At 35.4% G+C, this 25,028-nt stretch overlaps 1 protein-coding gene across 5 annotated transcripts in view; it reads right to left on the bottom strand.

Annotated features, from left to right (window-relative positions):
* The window catches only part of LOC129283109 (carnitine O-palmitoyltransferase 1, liver isoform-like), a 59,267-nt gene extending 42,998 nt beyond the window's left edge, over positions 1-16,269 (bottom strand). The window contains exons 1-4 of one of the 5 annotated variants that reach the window (XM_064113899.1): positions 16,157-16,269; positions 3,556-3,737; positions 2,631-2,770; positions 1,884-2,055 (exon numbers count right to left, since the gene is read on the bottom strand). In XM_064113899.1, the coding sequence (XP_063969969.1) occupies positions 1,884-2,055; positions 2,631-2,770; positions 3,556-3,696 (453 nt within the window). In that variant the 5' untranslated portion in view covers positions 3,697-3,737; positions 16,157-16,269. Of the gene's footprint in view, positions 1-1,883; positions 2,056-2,630; positions 2,771-3,555; positions 3,738-9,591; positions 10,739-16,156 lie in introns of those variants that run through there. The other 4 variants (XM_064113898.1, XM_064113897.1, XM_064113895.1 and 1 more) reach the window with 4 other exon arrangements.
* Between the last annotated feature and the right edge of the window lie 8,759 nt (positions 16,270-25,028).

Here is a 25,028-nt window from a genome sequence, read left to right as displayed (position 1 = left end):
TTTTCTCAATACATTACGATTTTGTAAAAAAAAAAACATATTTTTTAAAGAAAAAACGTACTGCCGTATTTTCGTTGCATAAACGTACTAAATACACCAAAAATGTACTGGTTGGCAGGTCTGGTACAGTATAGGGTAAACAAGGGGAGCCTCTTCAGTACATGTATGTTCAATGGCATACAGATGGAGGGGCTTGGGGTCTTTGCCCCAACCCCCAAATTTTTCACGACCAAGAAAAAAAATAAAAGGTACGAACAGGAAAGTGATAAGGGTACAACATGATATTATTTTCTAAATATTGTGTCAAAATCTATCACAAACATGGATTTTCTTTATAAGATGTCAAAGTTTTTACACGATAAACCAGATCGAGCGTCCTCAAAATGTTTGGCTCATTATGCCTCTGTGTACTGTAGAAGCTGTTATTTTCGCGGGGGTTTTATTTTCGCGAATTGCCGATCGGCCGCGAATTTAACAACACGCGAAAATATTGACACATTTCTTAGTCAGTGCCAATGCCCGTAACAGCAAAGCTTTACTGTAGAAAACATCCTGTGTAGTGAGAAATTGGAGATATGCACCTGTATATGTACAAAAAATAAGGATTAGAAAGTACAGTTAGTGATTCAAAAAGTTAGCTAGAATTTCACTTTTTTAAATTTCTCAAACAAAATCAGAGCCTAAACTATTTTCTAATATCATTTTATCAATATTCATACACTCCCTGTAATATCAAAATGTATTTTTCATGAAATAATTTGATTTTATTTTCATCTAATTGACTCTATACACACGTATTGGCAGCTATTTGCATACTCATTAATATTCATAAGTCACATGACCAGAGCTTTTAGAGGTGAAGATTCTGTTCACAAAATTCCAAATTTTTGCACTTTTACCAACTTTTTGAAAAATGAAACGAACAAATCACAAATTCCAAAGATTGCTAAACCCTGTAGATTACAGATCAAATTGTGGCATGATGAATTTTCAGAACTAAAGGTAAAAAAAGGTGAAATTCAAGCCACCTTTTTCCACAGTTTGTAACTGTTTTTACAGGGACATATTTATGTACAAGAGACACATCAGCATGAGGACTTTGAAGAGTATGAATTTGTACGTAATTTCCACTAGTTTTGCTTCTTAGGAATGCTGTGGAAATGTTTTGTACATCTTCCGACGCGAAAATGTCGGGACCCCTGCGATTCGCGAAAAATTCTGTACGCGAAAATAACAGCTTGTACAGTATGTTCAAGCTTTCTAATAGTTAATGTCCTTCTACAGGATGACAAGTAGACCTAATAGATTCCAAAGTAATCCAGGTTATGAAAATGCTGACAGACAAAAACTGTAGATGTCATGGTAAATTACTTTCCCAAGAAACATCTATACCCTGAGCCATCAAATCATGAATGTCAAATTTATCGTGTGTGAGGGATTTTATCATGCGCTACAGAAATATATGGTTCATATGAAAATGCAAATATGGAAACATAAAATTTTAACAGTAATGACATCACAATCCAGTATTCTATAGTGCGTCTCAAACAAATTGAGGTTTTTAGCTTTAATGATAGTGATATATGGCTTCCAAAATGCAAAAATAAAATGCAAAAGATGATGTCATTCCACTTCAGTATTCTATAAGGTGTCCCAATGAAAACTGAGGTGTTTCATCATGCGCTTCCAGAGTGTGGTTATCAAAATGTTGAATTGCCAAAAATAAAGTGTAAAAAATGATGGCATCCCACTTTATTATTCTAAAGGGTTACTCAACAAATCGTACCTACCAACCATTTGCCGCATCGTGAGACAACTGATTATTTCCTTTACCGATTCTATACTACCACGATGATCAACATCTTCTGTAACATTGTACCTACCAGCCATAACTTAGTTTGCCAAGAAATTTTCCCATGCGCCTCATACATGAAACCTCTATAGGAGAGAAGTAGCTTGAGTATGTAACGTAGCATGTAGATTATGAAGAGCCAAAGGAGTGTTACATAGATGATTACGGAGATGGAGCGGGTTGCCATGACACCCAACAGACTCCTGTAAACAAACAATACACAAGACAATATAGTCAGAGATGCAAAGTCTCCATTAGCTTTGTAAAAGTTTGAGGATCAAACATATGACTGCATGACGCGACTTAAAACCAATAAATCTCTGTGAATCAACTCATCCTCATCAAATTAAAATTTGTAAAAATTAACCTCTAAAAAACAACTTGGATTATTTACTTTAGCTTTTAATAATTGCCGGATTCACTCTCATTTTCAATTCTCACTCTACCCATGATTTTGGATTCCCCTACAAGTATGTCATTTTGTTTTATAGAGCAGTTGAAGAGTTATCCTTATATCTTTGTGTAAAGAATATAAACCAAATCAATTTATTACATTGGTAAATAATTATCCTTTTGAAATAATTTATGTTTCATAAACCTTGGGAAAAATAAACATTTTGCTGGTTTTCCAAGCCTGTTATCATATTAATAGCTTCCTCAGCCATATATGGCAACAGAACCCTCACAAAACAACAAAAATGAAATTCCCTTCGACTATAAAAACTCATAAATTTTTAATTGTAATAGTGTAAATGGAAAAAACGAGCTGAAAACTTACAGCGGAAGTAAATGGTCTTTGATGAAATCGATTATACCAAGTGATGGGTCCATTTTGGCTACAAGACAGGCGATGATCGCTACCAAGACGGCTAACCAACTAGCAGGACTCGCTGGATAGGTCGTTGTCACCATATGATTCTATGGAATAAACATAAACCATTATACATGTATAACACCATTTAAAATATATATGTACATGCCAGGTACAGATGTACAAGTAGGGGTGCTGCTTGCTTTTTAACATAAGAAAAACAACTTTTAAAAAATCAAAAGACTGAATTATGATGATGATCATCATCATTGCCGTCATCATCATCATCATCCTCATTATCATCTTTATCACTATCAACATTATCATCTTCAACATCATCATCATGTTGATGATAAATGGTAAATGATGATGCTGATGATGATGATAATGATGATGATGGAAATGAAGATGGTAGTGATGATGGTAGTGATGATGGTAGTGATGATGATGATGGTGATAATGATGGTGATGATGGTGATGATGACGGTGATGATGATGATGGTAGTGATGATAATAATGATGATGATGATAATGATGATGATGAGGATGATGTTGACTATGACGATGATAATGATTGTGATGACGAGGATGACGATGGTGATGATGACGATGATGCCGATGATTACGATGATGCCAATGATGATGATAATGATGGCAGTGGTGGTGGTGATAATGATGATGATGATGATTATGCAGGTGATGACTATAACGTTGATAATGATGATGACGACAAGGATGGCGATGATGGTGATGGCAAAAATGAAGATGCCGATGATGATGATGGTGATGACGAGGATGATGGTAATGATAAGGATGATGATGGTAATGATGATGATGATAATGATGATGATGATAATGATGATGATGATTATCATTATTATTCTAAACTCACCTGGAATCTCCTGAACTTGTCAGCCCATGATCGTTTGCCGCTATCAAAGATAGCTTTGAGTACTTCATGATTGACGTTAAGATCGATTCCCTCAGGCGTGACAGTGAACTGAAACCCGACAGCAGCGTGCGCTTCGGCCATGATGGGGCTCTGATACCCGTTAACTAACTTGGGAATAAAATCTATAAAGAAATTTTGTTTAAAGAAAAAAATCATTAAATAGAATATCAGTACTAAGTTTTCTGCGACACAGAAAACAGAACATTTTCAGCCATGATGGGGCCTTTATACCTGCTATTAGGAATGAAATCTACAAAAAGAAGCTCGGAGTAGAAAAACAAAAAAAAAACATTCTTATAGACAGATCAAGGTCCATACACTGGCCCCTGTTGAGTACTATTAATAGCCTATCTTAAAGGGAAAGTCCACCCCAACAAAAAAATTGATTATAATAAACAGAGAAAAATCCAACAAGCATAACACAGAAAATTTCATCAAAATCGGATGTAATTGTAAAATAAGAGAGCTATGACATTTTTAAATTTCACTTAATTTCACAATATCTAGATCTATTCTATATGCACATCCTGGTCTGTATGCAAATGAGGAACTGATGACATCATCCACTCACTATTTCTTTTGTATTTTATCACATGAAATATGAAATATTCTAATTTTCTCCTCATTGCCAAGTGAAACAACGATTAATTCCTCTCTAAACATGCGGAATTAGCATTGTTTGATACTATATGGTTCAGTCAAGTTGGTCCTTATTGTCCAATCTGTAAAAATTGAAATATTGTATATTTCAAACAATAGAAAACAAAAGAAATAGTGAGTGATGGACATCATCGTCTGTCTCATTTGCATGTCACTGAGTTGTGCATATTTTGTGAAAAATTAGCTAAACTTTCAAATGTCATAACTTTCTAATTTTACATCAGATTTTGATGAAATTTTGAGCTTTATGCTAGTTTGATTTTTCTCAATTTATTCAAATCAACATTTTTTTCTGGGGTGGACTTGACCTTTAATTAAACAAGGTTTCTGGAACATCAATCATGTCATATCAGATCCCAAACAAACAAGATTACAAGTATCTTTATCACACAATCTTTTCAGCAAATACTACATATAAAGATATGGAACGTGCCTCACTCGAGTTTATGGATTCCAGTTTCATTTACGATTATTAATGCCATATAAAAGCCTAATACTATGTAGGGAATTATTTTAATAGTCTTTTTGGTAATATCAATGCTATACGCCAGGGTCGGTATTCAATTTGATACTTAATTATTAAGCCATAATTTTTACTTAGTATTTTGCTGAAAAACTTAACCATCTCTGGTATTCAATTGTATTTTTGGGGTAGGCATTTTTCTTAAAGGGGAATCCAACCCAAATAAAAACTTGTTTTTATAAGAAAAAGAAAATTCAGATATTAAGTTGATAGGTGAAAGTTTGAACAATATTGGACAAACAACCAGAAAGTTATAAATTTTTAAAAGTTGTAAATATTGGTAATCACTATACCCATGGAGACTTCAAATTGGCCGCATATGGGATGTCATAGTGATGTAAGGCAAGGACTACTCTTCCATGTACTCCAATACATATTATGGCTAAAATGTTGTTTTTCCCAAAAGTTTTATTTCAAATTGTATTTTTCTTTCATGAGGACATAAAACAATATACTACCTGGATTATATTTAGTTTACTGCCCCAGGGGAATGGGTAATTAAGAGAAAACCACAAATCCCTGATTATAAAGTACATGGCCTATGGGAAAGTTGTCCTTGTCCCTTGTCATAATTTACTTACCCAGTTGCCAATTTGAAATCTACATACTATTAGTGATCTCAATTTTAAAGCAGCTATAACTTTCTTATTGCTTGTTCGATTTCTTTCAAACTTTTGCCATTCTGTTTAATTTATTTTTCTCCTTCCCAACACAACATTTTATGGCCAAGGCTGGATTCCCCTTTAAATCTCTGTTGCGTGCAGTTTACAAACATGCAGTTATACATATACATACACTGCGCACGGAAGATACATAAATGTACATTGGATGTTATTTGGCATTTATGGCATCACAATGGTAAATATATTAGTAAATATTTTGCTTAAATTTTAATAGCTTGATGTGATCTGAATAGAAATTTTTCATAGCCAAATAAAATGCTATTAAAGTAAAATACTTCAAATTTTCTACCGAATACCGGCTCTACACCATATAAAAGCCAAACAAGAATTTGTACTTTACAATGTATGATTTGGTGCTTATTGGCTTGGGTTTGCATATAACATACCTTTTTGTTTGGGGTAAGAGGTCTGAATATGCAGCCTACAGGCTTGATTGGAACTTGTGTACATCCATGTCAATGAAATAGTAACAAATTTGACCTACATGTACATGTATAATTTTCTCCCAACTCACTAAAAAGTTTCAATCAGCTCTGTGACTCCCGGGGGGGGCACTCGACCAAAAAAGTGGTAGGGGTGTGCCGCGGGCGAGGCAAAAAACGGGGGCCTTGGAGCGGGCTTATTGTAAAAAGGAGGGTCCTCGGAACGGGCTTCGGAAACACAAATGTTTGTGAAAACGGGGGTCCTCGGAACGGATCTCCGTATCTCTGTGAGTGCGTATGCATCCCTATGGAACGGGCAATCGTGCATGATGCAGCTAGCGCAGCCTCCGCCGGGTGCACTCGCGCTTAGGCGATGGTCGAAAAGCGCTCTACGGCCGCTTTTCACCAAAATTGTAGCAGATCAATGCGACCGGAACGGCGTAACGAAAAATATGCGAAGCTTTGGAGCGGATTTCTTTCTTCTTTTTTTCTCGATAAGAAGGAAATGCTATGCCTTGGAGCGGCTTTCTTTGTTCTTTTTCTCAATAAGACAAAAATGCTATGCCTTGGAACGGAAATTTGAGTGTAAAAATGGGGGTCCCCTCCGCGGCACATACCCACTATGCATTATATACTGAGTGCCCCCCCCCCCCCCCCCCCGGGCTGTGACTGCACTGCCCTGCAGACTACATGTACTTTAATACATGTACAGTACAATGTATACCGCTTTCAGTAACTAGCTGATCTGGACCAGTCTCAAGCTATAAAAAGGTCGTGAAATTAAATTAGTTTATGAACGGCGCAGGCTATTTCAGGCCCGAGATATTTTCACACTGCTTTTATCAGCACCAGACCAGCGCCAGGCTCGCGTGCCAGAGTTTTTTAATGGGTGATCAAAAAAGTAGTACGGCTATGCTATATAGTTACTGAATGCTTGTGGTGCGGACTATATTGAGCGTGGGCCTGGTGCGGACCAAACAATCATGAGTTACTGAAAACAGTACAACAGCCCTTAATTTCTAAAGAGGATATCGTCTTTACAGGGGGTCCTCAACAAAGAACAGGATGCGCTTAACTTTGAAAAGGGAAACATCCCTTTAACACAAAGAACTGAGTTCTAATCTTCAAGTTTTCACCAACAAATAGAGCATAGTTTAATAGGATGAATCATTTTATTAGCAAACTTTAATTTCTTACTTCTCAAAAGTAATATCCTGTCATGTAGGCATAATTAGCAATGTTTCCAATAGCTTAAAAAATGATAAAAGTTTACACTGTACGTACAAAAAAATGGGAAAAAGAAAAGTAGAGAGAAATTTGATTCTGCACTAGCTCAGGTTCATCAATCTCTCCCTGTTAATGATATTCAGTTACCCGGTAGTCTTTAGAAATGTAGACTTTAATAAAAATTTCACCTTTTAACCCATCTGTATCAAATCTAGATGTAGTCTCTAAATTCAGACTTTGAATTGCAATTAAAAAAACATAGATTTGTGCCTGCAGAATTTCAGACAAGTGCACGTTGTACATGAAGAGGTATAGAGATTAGACTAACCTACATGTACATGTATATATCCCTCCCAGCTGGTATGTTGGTCATGTGACTTGTTTCAATATTTATGACCCCCTGCAATGCAATGCCATGGAGAGGGCAATACAGTATATTATACCCAGACATCCTCAATGACAACACAAAGTCATTAAACGTGTTATGTGCTGGCAGAGAATACTACATTCTGTTCCATTTGTAAAGTCGATGACGGTACTGAAACAAAAAGCTTGCTGATTGATTATAGAACAGATTTTCATGTTTGATTGCATTATTAAATGTGATCAATCATCAATGGCTGCTAAGCTAGTTCTTGCAGAGCCATGCAGGATAATACTGTTCACGTCTAAACTTCAAAATTCTGCAGCAGATGCCAAATTTAACATAAAATAATTTGACACTTCTTTTTAAAAAAAATTAAGCTGAATAGCAATACATATGTGTATGTGCAATAATGCACACCGACAAAATGACAATTCCTAATACAGAGTATATAAATTTACAAGTAAAAGGCAATAAATTTTGTCCCCCCCCCCATACAGTATTCAAGCAGGACTACACCTCGAGGGCTAAATACATGTAGATCTACACATGTACGTGAAATGCAGTTTACTTGGAAATATTTGGGGGCAAGGCAATTTTTCTATCTAGGGCACAAATTTTGAATTTTTGCTTTAAAAAAGCACAATTTTTTTCCAAAGCCAATTAAAGGATCATTATGATACCAGTCAATGGGACATTCAAGGTTACATGTATGGCATTCAAGATCAATGCTAAACAAATCCTTGGGCATTACAGTCCTACATGTAGGTCCATGGTCTTGCCTATGAACATACAAGCAGATATCTATCTAGACCAACATGAACAAAAGGATGTATTGATCTGTTTCCTAAACAATGTACATCTACCCCATAGTCTGTATTGTTCATGTTTTGGTAAACAAGATCTTTGCGTGAATGGTAGCTCGCTGATAATGGCATCATAAACCTACATGTATAGGCCTACAATGCATAAAGCAAAGAGGATCATGATACTTCTTCTAATCAAGCACAGATAGATGGGGGTTACATACTGCCATGCCCCCCCCCCCCTCTCCCCCACCCACATTGGGCTACCCCCCCCCCCCCCCACTTTTCGGATAAATGCCCATCCTGCTTTGATTTAGATTATTTTGAGGGATCAGCATCTCTTGGAGGGGATTGGTTTGTCATTAATTTAGTTTTAGTATTATCGCTGCTTAATTTCCTTGTTTTGCCTCAGTTTTTGATGTTGTTGCTTGTCAAAAAATGAAAACAAAATCAATCTACTGTATCTTTATTTTTTTCCAGAAGAAACCAAACCTAAAAACTGTTGAAGCTTTAAGCTGTCAAACTAATGCCATGTGCAATGAAATACATTCCTACAGTACATTACATTTATTATGTCACTCTTTAATTGGGCATGCACCAGTACCACAAATTGAGGAATCATTCATGAAATATGTACAGTATACTACTTTACTTTGCCCCTGTCAACTTTTTATAGTTCCATCTTTTTATTCTTTCTTTTTTTTTCTTTTACCGTAGTCTAAAATTGTCTTTACTTTTCATATTAAAAAGCAAAAAAAAAATATTACTATCAAAGGTAATTTTGTCTCAGAAAAACATGATAGGAAAACAAATGAGGGAATAATCTTGTGATACAAGTGTGACAGTCATTATGCAGTCAGGATTCCTGACTAGAAAATACTTATACTTTCCTGAAAAAAGTTCTAAAAATAGATTTCCCTTCTTCCTATGTTTAACTCTTTTCTTGCAAGTAATAGTAATGACCACCATTTATACATGTAATAGTAGAGACAATTGCCTTCATGTACATTATTGCAATGAAGTGAATATTTCATATCATAGTATTGTAATATCTGTTTGCCATCACAAAAAAAATGTCTTCATTCATTCCCTGTAAACTGTTTTCAAAATAATATTTTTTCTAAGGTTTAAACAATTACTTTGTAGACCCTAAATAAAGTGATTAAAAAAAACAATTTTTATCACGGTAAACTAACAGTATTACTTTAATACTTACTTTTATCCCTAAATAAAGTGATTAAAAAAAGCAATTTTTATCAGGGTAAACTAACAGTATTACTTTAATACTTACTTTTATCCATTGTGAAATATCACTCCGTTGCAGTCCTCTTTTAACAAGTTCAAAATTTAGGCAAAAAAATTGTATGATCAGCTGAATTTCTGCAAGATCAGCTTGGCAGCTTGAACAAAGAACCACTATGAATAGCTAGGTACATGTATGCAAGAGATCTGATCGGTTGAAATGCAACTTCAGCTATCAAACTTCTTTTTCCAATACTTCTTTTGTTGAATCAGAATACGCTGGATCATCACTCCTCAAATTCAATACCAGAGAGTTCCTCCCAAATCTCACATGCTAATGTGAAATCCAAATGTGATAACTTGCAAATGCTTAGAAAATACCCTTTTTCCAATAATTTTGTTGAATCAGAATACAACAGAACATCAGAAGTAAATGTAGAGTGCATCAATGCAATATCAGAGTTCAAGCTCCAAAACCTTAATAGGTGTTCCTACGAACTCCAAATTTGAAAACTCGCAAGGGCCTAAAAAGCACCTTTAGAATTCTATTGGATTCAGTGAGAGTTTCAGAGTATAGCTTTGCTTAACTTTTAAGAAGTTGAACTTTGAAAACTCGCCAAGAGAGAGCACCTTTAGAAATCATGTTGGATTCTGTGTGAATTGACGGGAGATAATCCATGTAACATTGTAACGCTGAAAGTCCGGTAATAGAATCCAGATAGCACGAGACTAAAGTTAAACCCTATGATATCAAATCCAACTCTGGCGAAAGACGAGCAGAATATCTCTAATTTCACTTTCCAGCAGTGGATCCACCGGAAATATCAGCTTTCATTTAAAGGACAAAAAATCACAAAAATTGCAAAGAAAATGTTACTGCATCTATGCATATTCCACGTTCATTAGACTCCCTTAGTCACAAACCACAGAAAAGAAAATGTTCAATGCACAAAAATATTTCTTTATTATTCAAAGTTGAAATTACACAGCTGGATGGAAGGGTCCGTTCAAACAGGCATTAAGGGATGCTTCAGGCCAGGGTACCACCGAGGATTATGAAATGAATGTACCCATCCACTTGATTAAAAGCCATCAATGATTGCTTTCACTTCATAATGCTGGTATGTACATGTAGGTATTAAGAATTTGACAGCCAGCGATTTCAAAATATTTTTATCCTCACTTTATTCAACCCTAATAACTGTGCGTAACTTTTGCCCATCACTTTTCACATATTCTACCAGTAATAATTTTGTCTACATGTATCTGTACCTGTATAAGTGTTAGAAATAGGAAATGTCTCTATCTTTACGAGGGAGTATGGAATCACATATGTACTTGTAGATCCGGTACGAACATTATAAATATATATATATAGATCTGGCCTTCCCTTCATAAAGTAACTTCAGGGTTGGAATTCCGAGAAAAAATTTCACAAATTGGCTATTAGTATGACAGGCAGGAAGAAGTGAGCAATCTACATAATGTATAGTGACTACAGTCGCAGTGTAATTATTATGGGGAACAGCAGTATGTACATGTATGTAATTTTCAAATTTCCTCACACTCACTATAAAAAGGTGTCATTTTAAAGGGGAGCTCCAGGCTGAAAATAATTATATCTATAAATGGAGTAAAATTCACATCAAAATCTGATAACAAATTTGTACGCAAGTTATTGAATCTTAAAGGGATGGTCAGGGCTGAAAATATTTATCTAAATAAATAGAGTAAAATTCACAGAGAAAAATGCTGAAAATTTCATCAAAATCTGATAACAAATAACAAAGTTATTGAATTTAAAGTTTATCAATAAATTGTGAAAACAGATATGTACATCGTCATTAAATGTTCATTAGGTGGGCTGATGATGTCACATCCCCACCTTCCTTTTTTTTAATGTTATTTCATGAAATAAATAACTAATGCACTTACATATAATCAGTTGTCCATCAAATTGTTTTAGTTCTTGGTAGAAAAAATCTTGAATAAACCTAATTTCATATAATAAAATACAAAACAAGTGGGGATATGACATCATCAGCCCACCTAATGAATATTCATAAAGACATACCTACATGTATGTAGAACTGTTTTACCGGAATAATGCTAATCTATAAAATTCAATAGCTTTGTTATTTGTTATCCGATTTTGATCAAATTTTTAGCATTTTGCTCTGTGAATTTTACTCCATTTATTGAGATATAAATATCTCTAGCCTGGACCATCCCTTTAAAATTTAGCAATCATGCAAAACTTTGTCAAAACAGTTTTATACATGTATGATCATGTATGTGTACACATCATCAATAAATATTCATTAGGTGGGTTGAAGATGGGCAATTCCATAAAATACATGTATGTACGTCCGACCCCTCTATATGTGGGACCTTCATGAAATTTTCTGTCTCTAAATTCTTGTTCTTTTGACAGTGAGCAGGTGAGTAGGCTCCATGCACAAATGAAGTAACTATTACTATTAAGTACATAAACTTAAGACAAAGTAACCATAATTTTATCTCCTGTCAAATAAACTTCAGGTATCGTGATAACGTTATTAGATAAACCTCTTCAATCTAGCCACTGGTATTTCGCTCTTGAAACAGAATCTGTTCTTAGGTGACTGTGCAATCACAAAAGAAATGTAGGTGAGTGATCTGGACATACAGCGAAGCATGTTGGTTTGTGATTATGTGTTTTAATTTAAACTAATTAATAAAAATATAAACGATAATTAAATAATAAAAACAATAAATAAGTAAATGAATCAATGAATAATCAATAAGTTATAAACAATATCGAAAATGAAATACTATAATAAACAAACTAATTTTGTCAATAAATAAACAAAGAGAAAATAAGAAATAACCAATGAAAAATACAAGGGATATGAGAAGGAAACTACATGTAGGCTAATCTTATGACCCTTTAAATGTGACCTACATTTCTACACTGCCCATGGCATCAAACACAGACACACAAAGCTCAATGATGTCATTCACAATACTACACCATGACTAGTCTGAGATAACAGACCTTTGTCATTGTGAGTTTACCCATAGAGGTAAAATTTCTCCTTTTCAGGACACATTTTTGCAGTTTCTGTTTAAGTCTGACTTTGAGCAACTCAGATGGAAAAAGATGAGAAAGAGAGAAATGTGATAAAAATAATGATATCAAATATCAGTGCGGTACATACTACATGTATGCGGTGCCATTCCTAAATTACATGTACATGAGAACAACAAAACGCTAATTGGCAAATTATATATTTTGACTCATACTAATAATCCAAATTATTTTTTTTAAGCCATGCACTGCTAAAAAGGGAGCACACACATACATGTATTATTTGAACTTGACCTTGTGACAGCTATGAACCTATATGGGTTGGATTGATTCAGAGGTTCAAGCCCTACTCAAGTCAAAGGTCAATACACAAAACTTATCTATTAAAGGTCAAGTCCACCCCAGAGGAATGTTGATTTGAATCAATAGAGAAAAATCAAACATGCATATTGCTGAAAATTTCATCGAAATTTGATATTTAATAAGAAACATATGACATTTAAAAGTTTTGCTTCACAAAACAGTTATGCACAACTCAGTGATATGCAAATGAGAGACTCGATGATGTCCCTCTATATTTATTTTGTTTGTATTTTATTGTTTAAATTATATACAATACTTCAATTTTTACAGATTTAACAATAAAGACCAACTTAACTGAACCATAAAATAATATAACAATGGAAGTCCCACATATTAAGGGGGGAATAAAACTTAATTTCACATTCAATGAGGATAATATTTCATATTTCATATAATGAAATACAAAAGAAATAGTGAGTTGATAATGTCATCAGTTCCCTCATTTGCATATAGACTTGTTTTGTGAAATTAAGCGTAACTTTGAAACGTCATACCTTTCTTATTTTACACCCAATTTTGATGAAATTTTCAGCATTATGCTACATGTAGTTGGACTTTTCTCTTTTACTCAATTTAACTTTTTGTTGGGGTGGACTTGTCCTTTAAATATTTGCATAGAAGTCAGAGGGGTTTGTTTTCAATAATCAAGGCGTATAGCTGAGCCTTATTTTTTCAATGTTTATAAAATTGATATTATTAAAAATGTATATGTTTAAAAGGCCACAATGGGTCTGTGCAAGCAGACCACAATTACTTAACGCAGTGCATGTATTGGACTTTGCACATACAATTACGAAAGTGGGTTCTTTACAATATTATTTACACTTAATCTTGAATGGTTCAGATTAGAAACTACATGTGTGCAATCCATCTGAATGTTATGGCCACCACACACCTTTAATACGTGATTATAATAATTATTAGAATAATAATATTTATAATCACACATTAAATTTTAGTATTTGTTAAATAATAATTTGTATACTATCTATAAATTGTTCTTCAAAACGGCATTTTGTAACATCGCTATTAATGGGATGTACGTCATTACGAAGCGGTTCAAGGGTCAGACCTATTGTATTTGCTTTGTTGACAAATGGATCAAGGGATCTACACGAGATCAGTCTGGGAAGAAACCTTCAAATTTTCACTTTTTTATTAACCAATTTTTGGAACCTTCATATGCATTAATAGTCGTTTGAAGGTTCAAATATAAATAAAATTCACCCGTACAAACCAATTTCACCCTCTAACTATGGATTTCCTAGGGAAATCCATCCGGGTGTCTAGGTCTCGCTTCTGCGTCTATGGGAAGAGTGTCAAGGCTCCATGATGAAGAAGTATATGTCAAAATATTTAAAAAACATCATCATGGAGTCCTCAAGGCTAGATTCGACATGTAAAAATCCTTACGATTTTCCTTGTGATTCGTCTCTGACTGATCTATGACTCTCAAGCTGACAAGATCTATAACGTCACATTTTCCTTCACTCAGTCGTAGACCAGTCGAATTATAATCACGTTGACTACAGTGCTAGTCATGCAACTTAGTTAGTCACTCTCAGGTCTTCAGTCTTGGCGAGGAAAATGGCCGAATCATGAGGCCTTGTGAGGCTTGTCAAGACAAAAGGCTACATTGTTTCTGGGTTGACTTGCTTGTGGTTGTGATTTTTGAATAGATCTAGAGCCTTAATATGCTAGCAAAGTCTAACATTTAAGAGCTACTACCTCGGGCGAAGTTTGTGCAGGCTCCACTCCACTTCACTACCGCTACACTACGCTCCACCTACCCGAACTTCGGGACGGTGAACCATTTCGGATATACCGAGTGACAAAGGTGGGATGAAATGATGGTTTATTGTAAAAATTACAGAAAAAAATATAACGAGAAAGATAAATAGCTTAATATCTTACTCTACACCCGTATTTCACTCCGTGTCCATTATCCGGTTATCCTCAAAATTTTAGATTTTGGGCCAGTATCAAATTCCTCACACGTATTATTCACGGCCGATTTCAAAACATTGTATGCGCGTATCGAGTGGACCTTCCTGATCCTAATATAATAGCAACACTGTCACTGATGTGTGTTGCTGCCCTCTAGCTCTACGTTCGTTGCATACAAATTACAATACGGGTGTAGAGTAAAGCTATTTATCTTTCTCGTTATATTTTTTTCTGTAATTTTTACAATAAACCATCATTTCATCCCACCTTTGTCACTCGGTAAATCCGAAATGGTTCACCGTCCCGAAGTTCGAGTAGGTGGAGCGTAATATAGCGGTAGTGAAGTGGAGTGGAGCCTGCACGAACTTCGCCAATGTAGAGCTACAGCCAGGCTACAGCATACTTTGTAAGTTGATGACTTCCATTTCCCCCATAATTAAATATTATTAATAAATAATGCCCACACTTTCTTTCTCAAATTTAGTTAAAATAAATTGTAATTCATGACGACAATGATAATTATTCAATGACAATAGACTACCTACAGTACAGGAGTACAGCCTACAGGACTACCTTATTTTTACCTACTTCTTCCGTACAACGATGATGATGATGAATAGTCAATGCTCTCTCCACTCACACGTATTGCGAGGTTAGTATTAGTATACTAACCTCGCACCACGAACCGCGTTTGGCAGTGGATTTCTAACTAGTGGGTCGCGCGTGCTGGGATCTCACTTCTTCGTTCTTGGGTCCACAACACACAATTTCTATGCCACTAGTAGTAAAGTAGTAGTATAGCTATGGCTTGAATTTTCTGTGCGCGACGGCATGTAATGAACCCTTGGGTGGCTCTCTCATCCCTCACGTTCACTTTCTCGTTTGCATTACATTCTATTACATTCTATTTAGATTCTCATTTTCTTTTCATCATCGTCGCACACGTATTAAAACGCGGCGTCGCGTCGGAGCTTGAACATCGTCATCGGTCTCCCAGAGGCAGCGGGGCTTTAGCCTTTAGCTTAGCGGCTAGCCGGGCGCCGTGGCCGGTCGATGACATAACAACAATACCGGTACACACACACTCACAATACAACCGGCATGACGCAAGTCAAACTCCATACATGCACAAGCCTTTTTTTCTACAATCTAACCATTCAATACGTATAAATTCAATTTTAACATGTTACTACCTTATTAAAGATAATGGTACTGTTATGCAATATGTACTTACTTTATTTTCGTGTAAATTCAGTCGTGTAAGTGTTATTTTGTTTCCTTCTTTTTTGCCGGTATTGAGATCGCTCCCGTAGATCCTCACGTGGCGCTAATGCGCTTGCGTAAAACAGCTAAAACGTCACTAAAGGTTTGCACAGCTCATAGTATAGGGGTGCTTTTGAAATTTAAATGAAATTTCTTTTAAGTATGAATTGAGTTTTGTATCACAATCATGAATTATAACGTTTAAAAGTCCTTGTTTATATGAATAATAAGATATAATGTACGACCTTAGCTCATCAATTATTCTGTATACTTAACTCATCAATCTGTATGCAATTTTGTTTTGTTTACACCCCTAATTACAAATGCACTAGCCGAAGGCGTGGAGGAGGCCAAACATAGAGCTGGCTGAATTTCAGTCGTCGACATATCACACAGATAACTGTGTCCTTGTTGTGACTTTCACAATCACCAATCTATCTTTATTATCCGTTCCTCTCTCTAGCTAGCTATCCACGCGATAAAATAGTTTCATAAACTGAGTCATAAAGATAAAACGGAAATGTGGGCAAAAATCCGGGTAGCAGGGCATACCAGGCCAGGGAGGATGAAATGGCGTGTAGTTCATGAAATTCACCCTGACAAAAAGTTAATTGCAAAAATTGTAGAAAAAAATAGTGAAAAATATTAGTGGGCGCGTCGTGGTCTAGTGGTTCTGACTCTTGCCTTTCAAACAGGGGGTCGAGGTTTCGAATTCTAGCCATGGCGTGTTTTCCTTCAGCAAGAAATTTATCCACACTGTGCTGCACTCGACCCAGGTGAGGTGAATGAGTACCCGGCAGGATTAATTCCTTAATGCTTGAGCGCCTATAGTCGATCAGCCCAGCTGAAGAGACAGGATCAAGAATATATAGCAGGGACCGCTGGGAGAACATTTTTCGGAACTGAAGTGGCTACCCTGGGTAAATAAACCGCTATTATTATCATTATTATTATAAAAATATTGGTGAAGGTTTGAGGAAAATCCATCAAAGAATAAAAAGTTATTAGAATTTTTAGGTTGAGTGCAGCAAATTTTTATAGATTAAAATTTACCTAAAATTGGAACCCACGATCCCCAGATTAGTATAGAAGGAGTACACCATCACTGCAATAACGCACTCAGTAAAAACGATGTTTAAAGGAGAATGAAACCTTTGGAACAAGATAGCTTGTGTGAAAACAGAAAAATCAAAGAGACAGGTCAACGAAAGTTTGAAAAAAATCGGACACATAATGAGAAAGTTACGAGCATTTGAATATTGTGCAATCACTAATGCCATGGAGATCCTCCTATTGGCAATGCGACAAAGATGTGTGATGTCACGTGTGAACAACTTTCCCTTTGAAGGACAATAAAATCCCGGGGGGGCCACTTACATTGACGAGTGGATACCATGCGCGACCAAAAAAACACGTAAAAAGGATGTCCTTTTCACGATAGGGCACGTTACGTACGTAACGTGATAAGGGTGTCAAAAACACAAAAATAATGAAAAAAGGGTATCTATTTCGCTAGGACAATTACGTGTTTAGGGTCGAATTTGCGGGGATGATAAAACAAAATTAAAATGTTTTATAAAGGATGTCCTTTTTGCCCCAACACTTCGTGTTTAGAGTCCAATTTTCGCGAGATGTAGAAGATGCGGTCGTACTAAACCAAATTAGGTAAAGCCGACGACCGAAAGACCCGTAACAATAAAACATTCATGTACTTGTTTAGGGGTTCATTTCAGGGAATATTTGCCAAGGGTATCGTTTTGTTTCCAATACTTGTTAAGGGTAGGGTTTCACACGCCAATACTTGTTAAGGGGTGCATTTTCAGAATATGGAAATTACGTGTTTAGGGTGCTTTTCGAGACCCCATGGTCGCGCATGGTATCCACTCGTGAATGGAACTGGCCCCCCCGGGAATAAAATACCACCAAAATTTCCCTTTTGCTTTTTCTTATGGTGATACAAACTCTTTATACATGATGTATTCTTTAAAAATCTGTTTTACATGCCCTCCCATAAAAAGAATACATGATCTACTTATAGATGTGATAAAAGAGGCAGTTTAAGTGAAATACATACTAAAGTAATGGGGAGAGTTGTTCACAAGTGACATCACACATATTTGTCGCATTGCCAATGTGAGGATCTCCATAGCATTAGTGATCGCAATATTCAAATGCTCATAACTTTCTCATTATTTGTCGGATTTTTCTCAAACTTTCGTTGATCTGTTTCTTTGATTTTTCTGTTTTCATACAAGCTATCTTGTTCCAAAGGTTTCATTCACCTTTAATATTCTATTCAACTCTGTCAATTGTCCTTACAGGAGTTGTTTACTCAAACATGCTTAATTTGTCAAACTTTGTTGTTTAATATTTAATACACTCGTTTAAACAGTTCAAAAAACTATATACTTGTTTAAACAGTTTAAAACTATTCTATTTATTTATTTTTCTTTATTTTATACTGCAGTGTAGGCATGTTCAGTTATGCTTAATATATTGAGAAGTAAATATTGAATATCAAAATTTGTTGTTTAAGATTTAATACAATAATTTTTAGAACAGTTTGAACCACTTCTGTAGATTCATATTATAAACACCGTTGTTTATAATTAAAAAAAAATGAACAGCGTTTTTACTGTGCATTCATAGATCACGTGACATGACTCATACTCCTCTTTGGTTTTTTTTTTTAATTCTTTCTTCCTCTTTCTTCTTTCCATCTTATGTCCTTCTTCTTTATATTTCTCTTTTTTTTCACTTCTTGAAAGTATCACAAGGATGGCCTTCCAGCATCACTCGCTCTCTGCATCTATATCCCTTTTAGAGTAAAAGTGATTAAAATTAAATTAATTAATTAAATTAAGTTATTTGGACGTTCATTGATTCATCGTAAAAGCACACAGTAAAAACGCTGTTTAAGATTTTATACAACGCTGTTTACTATATGAACCTTACAGTAGTTGTTTAACAGTTTAAACAATCATGTTTAATTTATTAAAGATTAGATATGGAAAATTAAACTTTGTTGTTTAAGATTTTAAACACTTGTTTAAACAATTATTTTAAGGTTCATAATTATGGTAAACAGCGTTGTATAAAAGTTTTAAACAGCGTTTTTACTGTGCATGGATTTTGAATACTATTACAAACCAAAAAAAAAACTAAAGGTTTTCCCCATGGGCACAGATGGAGATACATAAAGATATGAGGGTAAAACAATGGCATCTTGACAAGGGATTGAGATTTCAGCTGAGCAATATGCCTGTATTACTGGCGGATCCAGGGGGGGGGGGGAAGCCGGTCCGTGCCCCCCCCCCCCCCCTTGAAAAGCACAATTAAAATTTGTAATGTAAAAATGCCGTTAAAACAGAAGTGTGCACCTCCCCTTTTGAAAGTAAAGATCTTTTTTCTTCTTCTACATTTTTTTTGCTTGTCAAATTTTCCCTCTGGAAAATGTGCCAACCCCCCCCCCCCTCCCTTTGGAAAATCCTGGATCCGCCCCTGGCCCGTATCAGAGACTGTCACTGTCAAGAAACATAATCTAGTACATTCGTATCTCTGTGGCATCAGCTATAAAGAGCGCCATCTACGTGATAAGTCAACACAATCCAAAATATGAATTCACGATCGGAAATATTTCAATCCCCCCAAATGTCAAATTATATTATCATATTAAAGCAGAAAATAAAAATAATCCGGTGGTATACTTTACTTAAAGTGGAGACTGATGAAAGTCAGTTAACTGATGGTTTTCGAGTTCTCACTCAGAATGATTCGAACACGGAAATGCAAAATTAGAAAAAAATTATGAAAATTTAGAATTTATTTTGTTTTCACAATAAAGTTGCTAAACACACCATCACATGACTAGTGATAGTGAAAATGAAAGAGTGACGATGTCATACAATCATTTCAAACTGTAACAATTATTTCTTATTTTACATTAAACTTCCTTGATGTGATACGCTTGATTGGGGTGCATTTGTGTAGCCTTTTCTAAGCCAGTTCACGGTTAGCTCATGATCAACTTTTCTCAAATTACCTTTGTGATTTTTCACTAGGATAAGCACTATCATTTTCAAATGTAGATGTTGCGTAAGCTTTACCGGTAGAGTATTTAAATTCTAAGAACAAAAGGCATTGTATAGACCAGGTGACTAGAATAGTACATCAGGGATAAAGTTTGGAAATCTGTTTTATTGTCTGCCTTTGGCACATTTGACTATTGTTTAGGCTACTGTCAAATACCAGTGATTATGAAGGCTCTATTTATTACTCTTCAGCTTGGATGTGATAAAATGAATATTTTGAAAGGAATACATGAATAATCATCAAATCACAAATGCCTATGTCAGTGAATTCGAAAGCCACCTTCATGGCTTACCTCAAATGACCTTTTTCTGCTCGTGCGCAGTTTACAACCGTAAACAGGCTTATTGCCATGAAAATGAGATATCAAGGTGAGTGGTTGATTGTCCCCTTTAGTTTTAAGGTTTCAGAGTATCAAAATTCGGTTACATGATAGCCTACGGGAACCGAAATGGGTATTATTCCAAATTTCAAAAAAGCCAAAATGGAAGGTTGATGAAGCGTGTAGATAGAGTATACCTACAGTATAGGGCTCACAGGCCTAATTCACTTCCCATAGACTCGTGTGTTAAAGTGGCACTTTAAAATAATTCATAAAAAATAAGGAGGAAATTCGAGGGTTGAATGTTTACTACCAGTGGATAGGATAAATGTCTGACATTCCACATCTGACCAGAAAAGGGTACCTCGACCGGTTCATTTTAAAAATAAATCAGCATTTACGAAGACTACACCTGCCGGGACCAAATTCATTACTTGAGAGAGTAAAATGACCCTAATTCTTCCGCCAGTAAAAATATAGTTCCATAGTGGTGATATATCTTTCCAATTTGGAAAAAGTAAGTTCAGTAGGTACCCTCCCTCGAATCAGTGTTAGATTGTCAGTCATATTCATTCATTTTTGTCAATCAGCAATATCAAATTTAAAAATTGAGCAATGGGTTGGCTCGAATGAATATCTATGATGGCCTGCCAGTTGTGATTAGGCCCGTGCGACGTATAGTGATCCATGAACACTACTATACAGTATATTGAAGAGCGCCATCATGATATTATTATAAATGGGGGGCTTTCTCGACACAATTAATCTATACTTTCTCGGTCAAAGCCTTACTCACGTGAAACTAAGAACAATGAAACATGCAAAGAATGGACACCATTATGGGCATCAATCTTGTATAAATAATTTTTGCAATCAAAGGGATATTTCGAATCGCTTATAAACACAATCAATTTCGAGAAAATTTGACTTATTTTATGCTATTTTTTTTAATTAGCTATGATTTTTATCATGAAAGTTGGGGCGGAGGCTATGATATTAATTTTCTTTTAAAAGTCAATCCGTTACCAGGGAATTGTTTTGATCTAAATTACTTTGTATTGTTTTGAATGGAAGTGAAATATGGCATAGAATTGAATTAAATAATAAATATAAAATGAAAACTGATATCGGTATTTTATAGGACTCGTTACGCAGATTCGACTATGGGTATGGTGCTCAAAAATACCCGAACGTTTCCATCATGATAAGTAAGAAAAATCATTAAATGAATACAGATTGAAGTACAATAGACCGCATATTGAATGTTTTGAATGTTTTGAGGTTGTATCTATGTTAATTATGTATGAGATTCGATGAACTGTTGGCGAGCATTCCTGTCGTTATGGAAACAGAAAACAAATTAAACATGTGTAAAGATGATTTAATCAATTTCCACCTATCTACCACTACCCCCCCCCCCCCCGCCCTTCTTCTCTGTGGCCCATATTCTGAAGTCGGGTTTAACTTAAACTCAGGTTTAAAGTTGTGGTTTAAGTATGGATAGCCAATTGTTACATAAATCAGTAACAGTAGAGATATCATATTTCAGCTCATTTGGCTCTCAAATCATTCATAATTGTCTATAGGAAGTATAAATATAACAATTATGATTGTCTTCACAATTGAAGAATCAGGAAAGAGCACAGTAAACATAAGAAACATACAACTTAATAAAATTTTTGACTCTTTTGGCTTCCCATAATTTAAGCACAGAGTTGGACAATTGTCTAAATTAAACCTGACTTTAGAATACGGGCCTTGTGGCGTTGTAAGATACTTTTAATCAATCGCAAGTACATTTTAGGTCCCAATTTAAATCAAAACTCTGGAAATTAATTGCAATTTTGCACCTGATTGCTGTTCTGCTTCTTGTAACGAAGAGTAACACACAAAAAAATAAATTATTAATCAAGTTGCAATTGTTGTAAGTAACACAATTTATCTATCATCATATCTAAATAAAGCAACAAAAATGATTGCAAATATTTTCTGCAACATTCCCACCCTCTCCCTCCTCCTCTCTCTCTCTCTCTAGCTTTTTTTTTAATCAACTCAATATTCTTTATACCGCGCTATGTGATTATATTTCCCAGGATCACATCAAGCATGTTATACCTCTTAGAAAGACACGGCATAATGGTTTTTATATTTTTTTAATTAATCAATTAAATTTCCTTTTGTATGATTTTGTTGCCAATAGAAGGCCGTGGAAAACCGTTTAACCTACACTCTAAAAACTGGAGTGCTAATTTAGCGTGTATAGTGACTGCACTTCGGAGTGCTGATTTTCTCGTTCAAATTTGAACTAAAAAATCAGCACTCCGAAGTGCAGTCACTATATACACGCTCTTTAAGAGCTGAATTAGCACTTCGTTTTTTAGAGTGTACAATGTGATGCAATTTTTTTCGTGAATTAGTCATGTGGCATATTAGGGAGTATTAATTTAGACATAGGGTAAAGTACGTGCACATCCATGCACCTTCATTTTTTTGTTTAACATGTTCAAGGCGCTCCTATAATAAGCTACTCTACCGCGTCCGGTGCTCACGTCTTTTTGAGGAAATTGCCCTAACCTGTCTGTGCCCAATTTCCTAACCGTTTCATCAACATTTCTGTCCGACAAGTTGTCAGATCTGACATCTTTCCTTGATCCTGATTGGCCGAAAAGCACTGTTACTGTCGGATAAAATGGGACTTGTCGGATAAAACGTCCGACAAGTCCTTACATGAAACGCTCCCCAGATTGCGGATCAATTTCTTGCTGAAGGAACTTACCTCCATGGCTATAGGATTTGAACCCAGACCCCTGATTCAAAGACGAATCCACTTGGCCACAATGCTCCACATTGCTCAGTTTATCAAAGTTACCGTTTGAACTGAAGACTTTTCATTAATCAATAGAGTTCCCATAACTGTCATGATCAATGCCACGACTGAAACGATGATCTTAATCGTGGAGTAATCGTATATAGCAATCGTATCAGACCGTTTGAGATATCAGTCGTGGCAATCTTAGTGATCGTAGAAAATAGGTCCGAAAATTTCGCAGTCAGTAAAGCCCTTTTCACAGTTGGTGGTGCGGCTGCTTACAGTCGTTGCGATTGTGTGCAACATGACCACACACGATCGCACGAGCAATATTGTGAAAACCCCCTTATACGAAATGCCAATCGAGATCCTTCTTTACGGATTGTACAACAGTGGTATTACATCCTTTCCACTGTCGTGCGATCCTTTACAGACGCTGCGATTGGCCTTTCGTAACCGATCTGGAAATTGTTGAACCATTCAAAAAAATTTCTACGATCAATACGATTGCCACGACTGATCTGATACCATCACTACGATTACTCCACGATTATTAAACACCTCAGTTTTAATCGCGGCGCAAATGGTGACAGTGGGAACTACGAGGTATAATGACGTTGTGCACCTATATCAAATTAAGTACTCTGATGTCGTCTGCTTGTCAGTAATGTTTTTACTGAGCTTGGCATTATCAACCACGTACTCTAAAGGAGTGTTGCAAGAAATTATTTGCTATCAACTGCAAATATTCTGTAGTAATTATTGATACATGTATTCCAGCTTAAGCAAGTAGTCAGGCACTCCTTGTGGCGGAAGCAGATCAAAAATCAATCAATCAATCAATCTATCAATGATATCAATCAATCAGTCAGTCAGTCTGCCAATCAATCAATCAATAGTCAGTCAGTCAATCAATCAATCAATCAGTCAGTCAGTCAATCAATCAATCTATCTCAATCAATCAATTAATCAATCAATCAATCAATTAATCAATCAATCAATCAACCAATTAATCAGTCAATCAATCAATCAGTCAATCAATTAACAAATTACATATTCACAATTTATTGCACGACATATGATTGATTTAGGGACTGAAAATAGATTTGCTATTGATCGCAAATTTATTACGATTCCCCATTAGTATAAACTCTTCTTTGACCCATAGAAACAACAAACAACAATGTTCAAGAGGTGGACGGGGTCAGTATTATGAGATATAACAATCAAATTTTCTCAAGAATAAAGAGAATAGTTGTTTTTATACATATAATTCTGTTTTCACTGGAAAAAAATCATGAATATCACAATATATTTACACAAATTATTGGACGATTAGAGTACAAAATCAGAGGAATAATGAATAAGAATAAAAGTAACGAAACATTGCAGAACAAAGACTACAAACACCTCGTATTCAAGGGTGGGGCTCCGAATTCCTTATTGGATTTAAACTCTGAAGAAACAGCGGTCAATCCATTTTTTGTGAGAACGAAATATAAAAAGGTACTCCAAAATGATTCGTATTTGTGAACTTCATTTTCAAGTGAAACAGTGATTAATTCCTCCCTATACATGTGGAATTAGCATTGTTTAATACTATATGGTTCAGTCAAGTCGGTC

This window comes from Lytechinus pictus, chromosome 19 (assembly GCF_037042905.1).
Source record: "Lytechinus pictus isolate F3 Inbred chromosome 19, Lp3.0, whole genome shotgun sequence".
Lineage (NCBI taxonomy): Eukaryota > Metazoa > Echinodermata > Echinoidea > Temnopleuroida > Toxopneustidae > Lytechinus > Lytechinus pictus.
Note: the sequence above shows the minus strand (reverse complement) of the source record. Positions and strands in the feature narration are given on the sequence as shown.